This window comes from Eimeria necatrix, genomic scaffold (genome assembly GCF_000499385.1).
Source record: "Eimeria necatrix Houghton genomic scaffold, Enh_scaff29, whole genome shotgun sequence".
Classification (NCBI taxonomy): domain Eukaryota; phylum Apicomplexa; class Conoidasida; order Eucoccidiorida; family Eimeriidae; genus Eimeria; species Eimeria necatrix.
Window position 1 is genome coordinate 102,263 of NW_013653448.1, and position 16,317 is coordinate 118,579.

Sequence of the window (16,317 nt, forward strand, 5' to 3'; positions counted from 1 at the left end):
TAACTAACTAGATGCACCCTCAGCTTGCAAACAACGACCAGCCGCCTTGGGCCACGCTAGGAGACTCTAGGCTCCCTCTTCTGTTCTCTTTTCCAGCTAAGACGACGGCGAATTTTGAAGTGGCCTCTTAGGCGTTTTGCTGATTCTTGGCGTCTCTTTGTAACCCTTTGCCGCTATCTGTTCCTCTACGTGTGGCTCCTACCAGCTGTCCTCTTATCTATGTAGTCCTCAGTTTGGTTCTGTGCGTGTTTCCGTGCGAGCCTGTTTGTTGCTCTCAGTGGTGTGTGGCTGCTCCTGCATACGCTTTCCTGCACTTTGCCCTGTCTTCTACACGTCTATCTGACCTCTTCTTACTCCTTCATCCCTCTGCTTGCGATTCGAGAGCGGAAGCAGGCCGCAAGTCAGGCAACTATCCTTGCCCGCGCTACCCACGAATGACATTTGCAGTTACTGCTGCAGCTACTGCTGTAGCTGCTGCTGCATCTGTCCATATGATTGCTGCTGCTGCAGCTCCTGCGGATTTTGCCGCTGGACCCTTGCTGCTACTGCTGCTACTTGAGGCACTGTTGCCTCAGCTGGGCTACGCAGCGCGTCCGCGGTGTCCGCAATAGCAACACTTCCCGCCCAAGGCAACACGACAATGACTGAAACGCATTATCCACGAAGAGCAACGGAAGCGCTGCAGGAATTGCTGCAGCAAGTGCGCAGCGTCGATTATGCATCGCAGCAGCATTAGTAGCAGCAAGTGAAGGTCGTGGCGTTTTTCCTTCGTCAAGCCGCGAAACTGGAAGCTAGGTACGAAAGAACCGGCTGGCACGACTACCCTGAAATGCGTGGCTGCTCTGCTGCTGTGGTTCTTGCCCATTTATTTTTTGCGTCCTTTGCCCACAGCGACAGGTTTGAGAGCGGCGTGCCCCTTTTCTTTGATGTGGCTGAACAGTGAATTGCGTGTGGGAAACACGGCGCCACAAACAGCGCACGTTGTATCCTTTGTTGTTGCTGCGCTCTTCCCCTTACTACTTGCTGTCGCGCGTACTGGCACTGCAGCAGCTGGTACAGCTCCAGGGTCTTCCGTGGAGCGATCCAGTTCCCGCCTCTGCCGCCCACTTTTAGAGCGGCTGCAGCTGCTTGCTGCGTCTGGCTGCGCCTGCTGGCGTCCACGGCGCCTGCGTGCCCCCCTCGGCGTCTCGGCATCGCTTTGGTTATTGCCTGAATTGCTTGCAGCTGAGCAAGCAGCTGCAGCATCTGGGTTTTCGTCTTCTTCTTGGTCGCCTGTTGCGCTGCCACCAGTACTACTGCTGCTGCTGCTGGTGCTGTCACGGCGTTGGCCCCTTTGCGACTTCCGCGACCCCGCAAGCCTGAGCAGCACCTCATCCGCGTCATCTTCGCTGCTGCTGCTGCTACTGCTGCTGCTGCTTTGGTCAACTGAGGAGCTTTCATCGCTGCTTTTACTCCTCCTTTTTGTGCTTTTTTCTGAGCTGCCTCTGCTTTTGTTGCTTTGACTGCTCTCTGCGTCTGTGTGGGCTGCTCCCTCGGAGGCTTGCTGCTGCTCTTGCTGCTGCGCTTGTTCTTCGCAGCATTCGGCTGCTGCCAGGCCTCCTCCTCCGCCTTGTTGATGCTGTATTGCTTCCTGCTGTTGTTCTTGTTCCACGCGGGGAGACAGCGCCCCTTCTATATCAAGTCCCTCGAAATCCGCTTCTAGCTGCTCCGCCAGCCGTTTGAGGTTCTTCTTGTGCTTTAAGGACCTCGCGTGGGCTTCATACTGCTGGGCACTCCGGAAGTCTTTCTCACAAACTTCGCAGACATATATCACTTTCACTTTGTTGCTGCTGCCCTTCCGTTCCTGCTGCTCCGAGGAACCCTCCGTTGCAGCAGCAGCAGTAGCTGCTGCCGCCGCTGCAAAGCCAGTCGTCCCCAAAGATCCGAGGCGAATGGAGCCATCACTGGGCCCCGAGCTGCAACTCGCATACCATGCCTCGAATGCCTCGTCTTCTGTCTTTTTCCTTCCTTCTTGCTGCTGCTGCAGCTGCTGCTTCTTGGGGGCTGTCTCTGTCTCTGCTTCAGAGGAGGCACTGCTGCTCATGTCGCTGCTGCTGTCAGCAAAGGCGTGGCCTTGTTCCCGCAGAGCGCGACGCTCTGCTTTGAGGGCCTCGTAGTACTCCTGCTGCTGCTGCTGCCTCTGTTGCCGCAACAGCTGCTGCTGCTCCTGTAGCCGCTTCTGCTGTTCCTCCTTGGCCCGCTGCTCATCAAGACGTTGCTGTGCCTGCAGGACAAAGTGTCGTTAAACGAACAATCGTCAAATAACTGTCGAACCAACAGTCGCCAACTTGCGGCATATACAAACGCAGTAGCACCATAGACAACAGCTGAAATTCTTGGCGCAGACCCTTGCCAAAAGCCAGCCAGCAGCAAGCAGCAGCAGCAGCAGCAGCAACAGCAGCAGCAGCAACAGCAGCAGCAAGCTGGGCAAACGAAGCATACGAGCGCCGCTTGTCTAGCTATGGCCCGAGGATCTTTTTTCTTTATGTGCTGCGCCAGTCGCCTAACAGTATCATTAAATTCCTTTTTTGCATCTTTCCGCCTTTTGGCGTTCTCACGCTCCATCAAACGGCGTTCGGGCCGGCTCGCCTCTGCAGCAGCAGCAGCAGCAGAAACAGGCGCTCGTCGCTTGCCGTTTGCTGCACCGGTTGAGGGCTGGAACGACTGGCGCAGCATGAGAATGGTGAGCAGCAACAACAGCAGAGCAACAAGAACAGCAGCAAACGCAGCTGCAGCTGTGCAGTTTAGCCAGAGGTACCTGCCATATCTCTGGGTGACCACTGGTCTGCTTCTGCAAAGTCTCTAACAGAGGAAAAGGAAGACCAGTAAGTGTAGAATGCGCCCACCTCCTCCCATCCTGAGGCAGCTGCGCCGAACGAGGGATACTGCAGCAAAACGCAACAGCAGCAGCAAAACCGCCAAAGCAAAGATTAAAAAAGAATGAACGCATAGCCAAGTGGCCGCGTTAGTTGTAAAAAAAGCGGCGTAGAACACTGGCGCATTAGAATACTCGGGCACACTTCAAGCAAAAGCAAAAGGAACAAAAACTGGCAGAAGTACTTCGACTCAGAGATTGTTGCAGAAGACAAACTAGAAACCAGACACACTTGCAAACACAACGAGCGCACAAGTAGGCTGAGGCAAGCAGACACAGTCAGATAAATGGCTGGCCAATGTACAGAACAGCGGGCCTCTGCCTCTTGCTGCTGCCTCTCTGTCTATTCAATCCTTCATTTTCCCTCGAGACATCTTTGTCTCTAATTCCAAAGGAAAATTTTCCCCTACTCCCGGAGCGAATTCTCGCCGCTCGTCCCTTAGTGTGTGTCCTATGCGGTTCTGAGAATAATTGTTTGTGCGGAAGCTTTCGCGTTTATATGTTCGTTTGCTAGCTTTATATCTCTGTTTGTTTGGCCTTTTTCCCTCATGTCCCACCTCTTCTGGGCTTTCCATTCCCTTTCGGTTGCAGAATTGCTTCTCTGCTTCTCCTATGTCCACAAACAGCTGTCTGTACACCTGAAAGAAGCCGCCGTCATCGTCTCCAAAGCCGTTGAAGCAAGTTGCTCTAAAAAATCCAAAGAGGTTTGTGCCGAAGCCCCCAGCAGCAGCAGAAGCAGCAGCAGCTCCCTGGGCTGCTGCGTCCCCAGAACCCAGTATGACATCTCTGTGTGAATCGTACCAAGCCCGTTCCTGGAAGCTCAGCAGAGATGCATGCACAGAAGAAGCAGCAGATTGGAATTGCGCTGGCGCAAAAAAGAACGTGAGAACAAAGCGCAGAAAGGCACGCTGATGCTTAGAGATGGGGGAGAGAAACTCTGCTTCTAGACGCCTTGAGATCTTTCAAAAGATATGCAGCGACTCGCTCAGTTTGCGGAGGCACTCGAGCGCCCGTTTGGCCAATATGGACCCCAACTCTCGGGTGTTCTACGAGTTCACTCTGTCTCCTGGTGTTTTCAAAGAGCCTTCCAAGCCCCTAGCCGTCCTGAATGCCCACCTGTGGGTCACTAAGGCACTCGTAGGCCTCCTGGAGCAACTGAAAGTTGTAGGTAGCTTGAGGGTCGTTTGGGTTTTTATCGGGATGCCTTTCTATGGCTGTTCGGCGATAAGCCTTTTTGATTTCTTCGGGGGTGGCCGAGGAGGGCACCCCCAAGATAGCATAGTAACACTCTCGTGACGAAGACATTCTACAAGCACTAAAGCCTAAACTCTGAGCCTCTTGGCACCAGTACTTGTCAAAAGAGCCCCAAACTTTGCGCAGAGGCTAGCGAAGACCGAAAAAAATCTGCGGTGCCCCAAATAGTCTCGCTTTGCCTCCTCTTGCTTCAGCTGCTGCTCTTAACCCTGCTGCTGCGTTTCAGTGTCAGCGCAGGGAAAGCGAGACCCGCGACAGCGCACCAAGCTGCCGCAACCAGGGGCCCCTCCCGCCCATATAGCCCCCTGATACTTGTCCCTATGCTATTAAAACGCGTAAATCTTCGGGCCAAGGCTTTGTTTTCAATGATACCAGCATGCAGCAATTGCGGGCCCCTCTCCCCAGTGGGGCCCCGAGCAGCAGAAGCCCCGCTTCACCCTCGGATACCGCGCTCAGGAATAACGTGCCGAAAATAAAGATGAAATTTTGTTTACATCCAAATTTAAAAGTCATTGCCAAATTTCCTTCGGTCGTCAGAGCTCACCGGCGGCTGCAAAAGCACCCATAGAACACGGAAAGCCCTTGTTTGCGAGGCTTTTCCAACTAGTGCATGCTACGTAGGTCGATTTAGCTGTAGTGGTAAGTAGTCTTTTGTAAAATTTATTACATGAATTTTTATCAGTGTCTTAAGAAGCTCAAATATTTGTAACGTAGAATCGGGGGCTTGTCTGGCCGAAGTCCGTAGCACCAACGGGGCGCTCAAATCTCTGCTTTCCCGAGCGTGCAAACCTAGAGTTCAAAAGGTGGTGGGTGGCCTCTGCTGGAAAAGTCAAACTCCAGCCCACTGAATGGGAGAAATCCTTTGCCTACAGCCGAAATGCGAGCCTGCCCGAGCAGCCCGGTCAGCTCTTCGGGGCCAAAGAAGCCGGCAAGGGGCCCCCAACACAAAGGATCTTTTGGCTGTGGGCACAAGCAAGGGCAGCAACATAGCCCTCTGCCTGTTGGATGTGCAGCAGGTGCTTGTGTGCAGCTCAAGAGGCTGTGAGCAGTTGCAGCAAACCCACAGGCTGCGTTATCTGCTGGCTGGGGCATTGGAAGGTTTGAAGCCCAGCAAAAGTAGGGGATCTCTTGCATGGGCGAAGTACCGGGTGCGTTAGGAAACAAATGCGACAGGAGACCCTTAAAATTTTAACGGTGCCTCTGCTAAGTTCTTATACCACCTGCACAGCGCGTATCCCTCGCCAATTATACAAATAACACGAGTTACGAGGGCTTGTCGGGCGAAAGAGGGCCCACAAAGGGGCCCCGAGACACAACAGGGGTCCCCACAGAGGCTTCGTTGGGAGGTTTGTAACAAACACCCCCGCCGTAGTTTGTTACGGCAGGTTGCCTTGTCGGTGTTTCATTTTCTTTACTATGAACAGTAGGACCCTTTGGCCCCCCTTGGAGTCCTCCCTCCAAGCCCTTGTCTCCCACTGCATGCCTTCTCGGCGTGCTTTCAATGTTTGCTGTGTCTCCCCTCCCACTGCCGCTGCTGCTGCTGCTTGCGCTGCTGCTAGCTGGAACAGACGCAGCAGCAGCAGCAGCAGGAAGGCCCCTGCTGATGACGTACCGCAGCTGTCTTAGTTGCACAGCCTGGCAAGCCAACTCCTCTCTTGTTTCCTGGAGCGCCTTGTAGAGGGCACGGCACTGAAGACAGCCGGTTGGTATGTACACAAATGGTCTGGGGAGGCCCCCAGAAGAAGTCCCTTGGGGGGCTCCTTGAGCTCCATCCCGAAGGCTATCTGAAGAAAGGTTGCCTGAGCCAGCCCCTGCAGGAGCCCCAGGGGCTGGTGCTGCTGCTTGTGGGGCCGCAGCGTCCGAATCTGGGGCCCGAACGCGCAATTTTTTGGACTTTTGGGCCCCTTGGGACCCCGGGATCTCTGGCGCTGGAGGCAGCTTGCGGGCCCTCCTAGCAAAGGCAAGGGTGGCAGCTGTCTGCCTGTAGAAGGTGGCTCCAGGCGCACAAAGACATATGACCGAAGTCCTGCAGGGGCCCCCTAAGCAGTCACTCAACAGGCGGGTTAGCTTGGACTCCCGCAAGCCCAAGTACACGGGCGCTTGCCGTCGGGGGGCCCCAGGGGCCAGCGAACCGGAGCCTCCTACAACTCCTTCGGCCTCGCCACTCGGGGTAATAAGGGCCGCGTCCTGCTTGGGCTGCTGCTGTTTCTGCTGCTGCTGCTGCTGCTGGGTGAGGGCCTTTACTACCTTTGACAGGGCGAGGAGGCTGCGGTTGATGCTGCCACCTTCTCTTTGAGTAGCACTGTTTCCTTGCGCTCCCCCTGCCCCCTCTGAGCCTGCCAAATCCACCAAACTGAAGACAGACGCACGCCGGTGGACTCGGGACGAAAAGCCCGAGCCGCTGCTGTCCGCTGAGGTGCCTTCCTCACTAGAACCCCCAATGACAGCTGCTTCGGTCCCTGCTGCTGCTGCTGCTGTAGCCGCAGGTGTCGTTGCCGTTGTTGCTGGTGCTGGTGACAAAACAATGCGAAGAACAGCGTGGGAACGAGATGAGCGCGCATTTGCTGTTGTTTCTGCTGCGTGCCTCTGCTGCTCTCCCTTCTGCACCAGAGAAAGCGCCTCTGCCAGGCAAGACACGGGACGGCAGGACAAAGAGCCCATGTCAAGAGTTCCTGCCACCGCACAGACGCAAATCTTTTGACCCTCAGTGAGCAGTTAATTCCATTATTAGTTCAGACGTTACTTGCAATTTATTCACGTGAAGCTGGAATCCCTAGAAATCCGGCCAGCCTTGTGGCGATGAGTAAGTCATCGAGCCTTGTACGCACCGCCCGTCACACCATGGAATTCAATTGTTTTTGAAACTCCTGTTTACGAAAATGAATAAGAATTCGTAACTGGGGTGTAGTCCCCAAGCTGATGGCCTGGTAGCTACGCAAGGCTGGGCAAGTGGCCTAGCTATCTAGTGGTTCATTCTAAGGCACTGAGTTCAGATATTAGGAAGTAAACTGACCATCGGCTCTCTCACATAGTGCAATGGGCCTCTTTTGCCTTGCGTCGCAGGCTCCCCCCGCAGCAGGGCCTCCCGAGTTCCCCGCTGCAGCTCCCTGCAGCAAATCCGTGACAGTTTCCTGGTAGACCTCAAGCATGGACAGGGACACTGAGAAGGGGTCACTTGCTGCTCTCTGGTCTCTCTCCCTGAAAATGTCTTTCAGTGCTAACTCTACAATCCCCTTCTCGCCGACCCTCTGGGGCCCCTTCTGTGGGCCCCCTCTTGCGGAACCTCTGTGAGGGGCCCCGCCAAACATTGTGTGTGTTTTGCCGCTCGCCGTCTGCCCGTAGGCCAGGACGGCTGCGTTGAGGCCGCCCAGTGCAGCAGCAACGAGGCCCTTAACCAGTTGGGCATAAACTTCGGCGTTGGATGCCTGTGGAGGGAAGACGCAGTCTGCCTCGAAACAGACATCTTTGAATCCGTCCCATACTCTTTGGGCCCCCCCTTGCCTCCCTACCCCACACAAAGGGCCCCCGTCTTGTGGGGGCCCTCGCCGGGGCCCCAAATCCAGAGCCCACGGAGCTGCCAGCACCCAGCCGTCGGCTTCCTCTTCCCTGAGGGCCCAGTCAGCATCTGTAGGGCCTCGCCTAGCCCATGGGGGCCTTCTGACGCTGCAAGATAGGCTCCCAGGAGCACCCTCACAAAGACTCGCTAGAGAGGAGGTGGAGGAGAGCACCCCGCCGCCCTCTCCAGACGATCCTTCGGCACTTTGAGAGGCTCCAGAGGCGCCAGAGACAGGCTGTGGGTTTGTTATGTGCTTTAGTGTTGGGGATGTCCCAGGAGAGGGTCCTGGAGGAGCCCCTGCGGAACCCCCTGGGGGTACTCCAGTTGAGACCGCACTAGGTGAGACCCCACGGCGGGATGAGATGGGGGATACCGCCACAGGACGGAAGCGAACACCTACGAGAACTTGACGAGTTACATGTCGGCTACTGCTGCTGCTACCGCAGTCACCGCTGCTTCCCTCACAGCCAGTGCTGCTGCAGTTGTGGCTGCTGTTGCTGGTTGCAGGCGGTTGTCTTAGTGGGGGCTTACTCGAAGAAGCCTGCTTTGGAAGAGGGCCGGCGAAGGGAGACTCCTCTGAACCTGTTTGCGCCTGCGTCGACTGAGTCATCGGCAGCCTAAACCTCAAATCACAGATACCCTACAAGCCGTGGCCCTGCGCCCTATATCCCCGTTCCCCGAAATCTCGGGGGCACGCACAGGAGCTCAAGTTCCGACACGAAATCCGACTGTTTTAATGTAGGCTCCAAGGTTTGTTATGTAGGGTTCCGTGTTTTGGGGCTGCCATGGGCTACACGCCAACAATGGGCATCAACAAGTCAGGAATGGAAGAGCTGAATGCTAAGCGCTGTTTTCGTACCTCCATGAGCTAGATCTTTCAATCTGTGTGCTTTGGGCTGCGCATTTTAATGTTTATCGCTGCGAGCGTAGTTTTCCTTGCTGCTGGGTCTGGTGGGGTTGGTGTTTATTGCACGGCTCCCGTAGAGCCATAGCAGTTTCGGGGCTTTGTCTCCTTGTTAAGTATTAAAGCCAATAGAACTTCCAAAGTAAGCTTTTTACACCGTTAGTTGGCAGTTTTCACGACGGGATCGAGGTCACGTCAACTAGAGTAGTTTGACAAGCCTTATGACGCCCAAGGCACGCACTGTTCAGCGGAGCTAACCCATGGGCGGAATTAAAAGTAGCTAGTTAAGAATTCTGGACACATTTTGAATTTGTTGGTGATCCAGAAGGGCACTCACTAATGTGGCTGAGGCGTGAGCCACTGAAGACTCAAGAAAATAAATGCTAGAGGCAGCGCGGCCCTCCTATGCAGCAGAGCCAAGGGCACTGAACCTCCTAACAAATTAAATTCCCTTTCATGCAAGAGCTGGACACACCGACCCCCGCAGATGCCGTACTCATTCACGGGGGGAGAACCACATCGTTCCCTGCCTCATGTTGTAGTTTCTCTGGCAAAGCCTAATCAATGCTGCCCGACTAAAGAGACCTACTTGGAGCGTCTTGAGAGATATTGTCATTGGCATATTGGTGGCACGCCTTGTTTTAGCCCTGCCTCCCGCGAAAAGCGAAGACAGGCATATCCCCTTATACGAGTAGACAGTCAGTCAGCGTCCACACCTGCGTAGGCTCTCTCCTATCCTTATACGCCTTCGACCCAAAGTCTGTTAGCTTGTGTCTCTACTATTATTGCAATGCCACGCCTGAGACAGACCATGAGGGTCTTCGACCTCAGGCTCTACACACTGTTGCGCTAGGGCGCGTGGGCCCGAATAAGCCAAAAAATGACCTTGTTTGATATTATTAAACAAGGCGGCACAGCAGCATTGACCCAACTGGGAGCATTTCCAACCTTTTGCATCAAGGTTTTGTCCGGTACTAGCCATGATATGGCCTAAATTTGCCTTAACTATTCAGTAGGCAACTTTGAGCAGCGCGACGTTCTTACAGTAACTCTGCATGCTTCGTTGCATGCACTGAGGGAGAGGCGCGTAGTCATGCACTGGAGTGCGTTCACCTTTCGTGAATTGAAGCCATTTTGAAGCGCACCAGCAGGGTTGCGGCTGCAGCTCTAATAAAAAGACTACCACGCAAAGGTTCTCAAGCAGCAAGAATGAGTAAGCGGAACTCTGCAAACAAAATTAAACCGAGATATGATTCCCAAGAGACCACAGGAGAGAATAGTTACGAGGGGAACTTGGAAACATCAAGATCTTTGCCTGGGCGCTTGTTTGCTTGACACAGGCGGCGAATTCTTCACGAAGCCTCCCGAACTCGTCTCTCAACTCGACAAATTTTCTGGTATAGTAGATGCTTCTGACCCTCACATATCCATATGTTCGCTACAGCTATGCCACCACATAGATAGAAGCTTATCTAGTTTACTAGATAGCTATCGACCAGTGCATAGGTATTACGCCTAGTCACTTTTTTGTGTCTCTCTCTGACAGGTCAGTGCTTTGCAAGTGAAGTTGATGCTTCCATTGAGCCAAAAAACGCACATAAACTCATTAGTGTGCACTAATAAAAGGCACATCTAGCTTTGTGTTCTTGAGGCACATTATGAAGTCAACATAAGGTTGCACTCACCGTAGGACTGTGTGTGCAGCAAAGGCTCACAAAGTCTAGCCTTTCCGCAACCGTCTGCGCTGCACGTCTTCAACTTCTCCGCCGTATTTCTTTCTAGACCCCTCAGAGCTCCATCCAGGTGGGGCTTCCCCCAGCCTATTCGGCAAGCTAGTTAGCCCCCTGGGTGCCCACCTATTCAGCATGTAGTCAATTCGTTTGCTGACAACGCGGCTATGCGAGACAAAGAGGTAACTTTCTCAGTACTCTAAGTGTTTCCTTCCACCCCGAGCTACGTTGAGGCGCGCAACATGTCGGAGACCGAAGCAAAGGATATTTCCTTTTTTTAGGCGTTTTAAACGTGCAAAAAAACGAAGGCCAACTACTCGAACATCCTCCACAAGCCGCGTATGAGGCTGCACGCGGAAACGCGCAGTTCGGAACTTTGTCACTGGGCAGGTGACGGGTGCAATCAAGGGCGCCTGTGGACACTTTATTGCTCCTGCAACAAGCTTTTGAACTCGAATTTCCAGCGCTGGCATGCATGCATGCATGAAGCGCATACATAGGCCACAATATGTCAGAGGGCCACGAGGTGGTAGCACAACAATAGAGAACGCACACATACAGAGAATAGCAAGTAAATGGGACAACTAGACAACAAGACGCCTGATGAGAAGTCAGAATGGAGGTAAGCACCTTTGCTACATCGTGTCCCCACAGATGAGTATTCGCATTTTGATGATGCTACAAATAAGCATCCGGTGCGCAATTCTCATCCGCCTTCCCTTCGGCGGGCGTTCCACAAATAGTGGGCTCAGCCGCTTCTCCCTGCTGCCCATTTGACTCTACGGTTTCGCTTTGGTCCCCTTCATCTGGCTGACCTTCCCGCAACTCGCTAGCGGAGGCCAACACAGGCCCCCCTTTGGAACGAAGGGCAAACCTCACTGGGCCTCTGTGGGGTGTGGAGTGCTTCCGGGCACTGTGCCTTCCTGAGGCCGCGAAGGGGCCCCCTACCAAGGGTCCTGAAGCTGTTCTGCGTGCTCCATTGGCCCAGGCGCTGCAAAAGCTTCTGCATGTGCAGCTGCAGCAACTGCTGCTTCGACTCCCGGCGGGAGCACAGTCGGTTAGACGGTAAGAGAGGAGCGACAGAGTCAGCGGAAAGGCTGGCGATGCATCTCCCAAGGCAATGGCAAGGGCTGCCGCCGGGTCTCTCCTGTACGGAGAGCTGGGACAGGAAAGGGCAGCAAAACGAACTCTAGCTGCTTCCCTTGCTTGTTGGCTTTTGAAGCTGCTGATAGTTGCTGCCTCAGCAAGTGCAGCGGAAGCAGCCGCGGACGCCGCAGCGGACCTTGTGCTGCTGCTGCTGCTGCATGGTACAAAGCGAGATGTTGGTGTTTGCTTATAAGAAGCAAACGACAACTCTGCAGGAAGCTCAGCGCTCCCCTGTTGGCCCCAGGAAGGAAGCCTTTCAAGAGGCTGGGCTGCTCCCCACAAGTGGAGTTGGCCCAAACGTCCTGTCTCACCTGTGCCAATTGTCCTCTGTTTCATGTCTACCCACGAAGCATCTCCCCCCATAAGCGTATTGTCTAAAGACAAGCTGCCACTTTTGTCTCTGGCATATCCTGAGTCGGTATCTGCCTGAGTCTCAGGCACGTTCCTAGTGTCCCCTGAGTCCTCATCTGCTTCTTCTGCCTCTCTAAACTTTCTAAAGAAAGAGGCGCTGCGGCTTGTTTGCTGCCGTAGCAGAGAATAGGCCCTTTCCAGGGACATCTGTGGGGCCAAGACGGCCTCCTGGGCGTCCGCGATTAAGTCGACAGAGAAGCATACGTCGAGCAGCCTGAGACAACAGATGCACATGCAAATTCACACAAATCTAAGCCAAACTGGCAACCGATAACGCTACTACTGCTGCCTTGCTAATGATTAAGACCTGTGAGGTGGTAGGGCAAAAATACGCAGAAACTGTTTGGTTAAACGCAGCAACGAGCAGTGCAGCAACATCAGTGGAGTCGAATATCTCAATGGAACACGACTCAGCAGCGGCAGCAGCAGCGAGGTAATCAGAAACAATATTTACAGTAGCAGCAGCAGCTGCTGCGGCGGCTTCCGTCTCACGCATGTAGAATACGCGGCTTCTTTGTCGCATCTCCGCAAAAAATGTCGTCCCCTTTCTCTGGAAGATGTTCAGACACGGGAAAGCAGCGACAGTGCAGCAGGCAAAATACGAGGGCCCAGATATTCATAAGCAGATTGTGATATAAGTCCTGCAACAGCAGCAAGAGAAGTACCACCAGAAGCAGCAGCAATGACGAGACAATGATGATTTGCAGCGAGAAAGCAGCAGAAAAGAGGAACAGGCAAAAATAGAAGGCAGCACATTTCTACGGGTGTGGAAAACGATAAAACAGGACAAGCAGCAGGAAAAAAAGAGGAAAATGACTTGTGCAGACTCTAGCAGCAGAAGCAAATGGATCAGCAGGAGCTGCAGTATGCGAGCAGCAAGGGGTGTGCGTACAATGCCCTGGTCTAGTCCCATTCCTGATTCCCCGCCCACGGCGGGAAGGGCCCCAAGCAGCCCCAGGAGCCACACGAAGAGGCGTTGCCAGCTGTTGGTGAAGACAAGAAGTTGAATGAGAAAGAATTTACTTCGGGGCTCATATGGCTGCAGGTACGGCTCCGTGATAATGTAAAATTGAGACAGAGACAGCATGGAGACGAACATAGATACTGACAAGAGCAAGCCCAAAAATGCTTCAAACAACAAAGCCGCAGACATTGGAACAGATGGGAACAGTGATGGTCTCGCAGTCAGCTCCAGCTCGGGTCTACCCCCCGTTCCTGATCCAGCAAATGTTGTTTTCTCTTGTGGAGCTACTAGAGAGCCCCGAAGTGCTTTCCCTGAAGCTATTCCCCCATGAGCATCTGTCTTAGTGGTTTTATTTTTCTTCCCGCTGTCTCGATGATGCTCCCCTGGGTGAAGTGGGACTGTCTGCGATTGTGGGGTCTTATTCTCTCCCCACAAAGGCTCTTCATTGTTCCCTAGCTTCGGCTCTGTTAGATGTGGAATAGCTTTGAATGCATGCGCCAGTCTTTCGTTGTGGCCTTGGAATGCCTCTTCTGTTTGTGGAATCGTCTTTTCAGTCTCCAAGAGTTCCTCCATTGTTTGTGGGGTGTGTTCTGCTGTCTGTACAGCCGGCCGCATTGCCTGTAGGGCTCCCCCCTGAGTGTAGAGTGCCTGGGAAGGCTCATATTCCCTGGGGACTATTGCTTTGGAACGGTCAGCTAGGAGACTCGCAGCGGACCAGAGAGGCAGTACAAAGACAAATTGCATGACTCCCAACTTGAGCAGCCGGAGGGCCCGCGGGCTTGGTAGAAAAGGAGACAGCCAATAAGACAAAGGAAAGACAAAGGGCACGGAGTGCCCGTCGCACCCCAACGTCAGAGACAAACACCGAAAACCTCCTGAATCACAAAAGATAAAGAGGACTGGAGCCTGGAGATGCACGAGTTGAAACAGACAAGCAGACATAAAGGATGAACAGGCCAGGAAAGAAGCATATAGCGATAAGTTGAGTAAGCTAAATGTGCAAGGGGGAGGGCAGACAGAAGCCAGGAAGGGGGACTTTTTCCCTCACCACATATGTTAATCATGAGAGACGAGAATGAATAAAGGGCCATGCTTTGCGCCAGCTGCTTCCCCAACTCGAAGAACAGCTGCTGCTGCACGTAGTACGACTCGCGAAAGAAGCCTCCTTTGAGTAAATGGGGGCCTTCTTCTAGTCCTTCAAGAGGCCCTTGTGAGGCTGTCTCCTTAATTCCTGGAGAGGCTGGTAAACGCCTTTTTGGAGAATCTAATAAGGCGTTTCTCAAGCTGCCTTCCGAGAATAAATCACGAAGGCTTCCGACTCCTCGCACAGCTGCATCACCCACGGCACTTAACTCCCTTAAGGGGGCGTCCAACGCAGGCAGTGCCCCCTCGCCAGTAGTGTCTCCAACTGCCTGTGCTCCTGCGTGAAGGTGGGATCCGATCCCACCTGACGCTTCCATTAGCACGCCCCCTGCTGCTGCTGCTGCTGCTGCGGCTGCTGCTGTTTCGGCGGAAGTCCCAGCCCACTTTAAGGCGAGACCATTTGAGAGACTCATCCGCGAGGAGAGCTCATAAGGCTCTTCCAGAGCTGGACCTAGCTCGGAGAGGACAGAGAGAGATGCAGCAGACGAGAGAATGGCGAAGAAAGGCATGGCGCAGCCGATGCGGCAAATCATGCGCTGCAGCTTGGGCTCATAATAGTTGGAAAGGTGACGCAAAAACAGCCACAAGAAGGCCAACAAACATCCTAACAAAGACACGAAGGAAACACTAAACAAGCATTGAACAAAAAAGGGAAGATCCAACAAGCTTTCCTGGTAGCGATTCGAAACAAACGGCGAAACTAGGGACAATAGCCGCCAAGGGCCCCCAAAGACTGCTGTTAACAGGGGCCTCTCTATGTGTTCAGAAGCCCTAGGCGGCACAGAGGCGTCCCAACTACGAAGGGAACTTGGGGGGTAGCTACCAAAGCTTAGGGGCCTTTCAAGAGAGCTTGTGTGGCCGCCTTTGTCCGCGACCACTGGGCGCGGACCAGGGCCTGCTGATGAGAGATCTGCTGATCTCCTGGTGGACGCGCTGACGAGGGCCGCACACTGCAGCAGAAGAAATGCAGCCGCTACTGTAGCTGCCCTGCGGAGGGGGCCCATTGCCAGGGGGCCCTTCGCCGCAGTTTGCAGGAAACCGGGGGGCCTCCATGGCGGAGCTCTCTCCAGCCTTAGGCTGCTGGGTGGGTCCCTTGACTCATGGCTATTGCTGTCTGTGAATACTTGTTGCGCCTGTCTCCGTCTGCTTTCTCTCATTTCTAGCTGTCTCCCAACGTCGCCCGACCTTGAGGCGACGGGAAGACGTATTAAAGCATCCAGACTCACGACCAACTATAAAAGACAAACACTTAATAAAAGGATGGCAGATTTTCAGGAGTTTCCCACAGCAGCAGCTACGGTCAACTATGTGCTCCGGCTGACGAGCACCCCTGGGACATCATGGCAGCACGGGCGGCAGCAGCAGTTGCAACAGCAGCAACAGTAACACAAGCAGAGGCAGCTGGAGCAGTTTTTGTCTTTTACATAGAGTTTTCCGTCTTTTCTTATACTTGGAAGGTTTGTCTACTGGCCTACGATGCAAGACGATGGCAAAAAAGACAGAGGCATTCTCCACTGCTGTACAGGCGCCTTGCACAGGCAATGCTGCACGACTGAGACGTGCCCAAGTGTGAACCTTAAAATAACATCTATTAACAGTAAAAGCTGTAATTAAGGCTTTTATTATACGTTGTTTGTTAGACTATTAGGAAGGGAAAAGTTGAAAATACGCCTCAAAGGATTACCATGTGCTCGCAGTCGTCTCGGGTGTATCGACATCTCAGGATGCGCACGGTGGAAGTTGCAAACCGTGAAGTCTACACCTCAAGTCATGATACTCAGCTTTAGATTAGAGCGCAAAGTGCTGAGCTTGAAACACCAGCAATCTGAATTCTCTGCCTATATGAAGGTATCGTGGCCGCATTTTCATGGCCCCCGGCCACCGCCGAAAGGCCAGGACTTTGGGGTTGCCCTGGATAGTGAAAGTACAAGAGTCGTCTATCTAAACAAGCATCCAGTCTATTTCGGCACTCATACCTTAGTTCTGGGCTCATTGGCGGGCAGCTTGAGCACCAAAAAGGCATCAGCTGCAGTGCGAAGTGTAGAGTAATCTGAGGCGGAGAAACAGACGAGCGAAGCGGAGGTGGAAACCAGAGAAAGAAGATTAAAAGACTGTCCGCAAACGCTTTGGGTAACAGAAAGAGCACCCACATCTTTGGAGGTGTGAAGTGGAGTAGAGTCCACTCGATCAATCCAGTGAAAGAACAGAGAACTCGTTAGATGGGGTCTTGCATAGGATAGAGGGCCCTCTATTCCATGCAAGATCCCATCTACGCGCCGGCACGATGACAGGTAA

At 53.6% G+C, this 16,317-nt stretch overlaps 3 protein-coding genes across 3 annotated transcripts; all 3 read right to left on the bottom strand.

Moving 5' to 3' along the window:
* Positions 1–865: 865 nt before the first annotated feature.
* On the bottom strand, positions 866–4,219 carry ENH_00040530 (DnaJ / zinc finger (C2H2 type) domain-containing protein, putative; the record flags this gene model as incomplete). The annotated part of the gene is made up of 5 exons (XM_013580679.1): positions 866–2,263; positions 2,482–2,630; positions 2,798–2,924; positions 3,472–3,726; positions 4,031–4,219. The coding sequence occupies 5 exons, from the start codon at positions 4,217–4,219 to the stop codon at positions 866–868; spliced, it is 2,118 nt and encodes a 705-aa protein (XP_013436133.1).
* Positions 4,220–5,431: 1,212 nt separating this feature from the next.
* Positions 5,432–8,334, bottom strand: ENH_00040540 (hypothetical protein, conserved; the record flags this gene model as incomplete). Its single annotated transcript, XM_013580680.1, has 2 exons — positions 5,432–6,840; positions 7,182–8,334. The coding sequence occupies 2 exons, from the start codon at positions 8,332–8,334 to the stop codon at positions 5,432–5,434; spliced, it is 2,562 nt and encodes an 853-aa protein (XP_013436134.1).
* Positions 8,335–11,036: 2,702 nt separating this feature from the next.
* Positions 11,037–15,179, bottom strand: ENH_00040550 (hypothetical protein, conserved; the record flags this gene model as incomplete). The annotated part of the gene is made up of 4 exons (XM_013580681.1): positions 11,037–12,129; positions 12,408–12,556; positions 12,808–13,754; positions 13,928–15,179. 4 exons carry the CDS (start codon positions 15,177–15,179, stop codon positions 11,037–11,039), a joined length of 3,441 nt encoding a protein of 1,146 aa, XP_013436135.1.
* Positions 15,180–16,317: the final 1,138 nt, after the last annotated feature.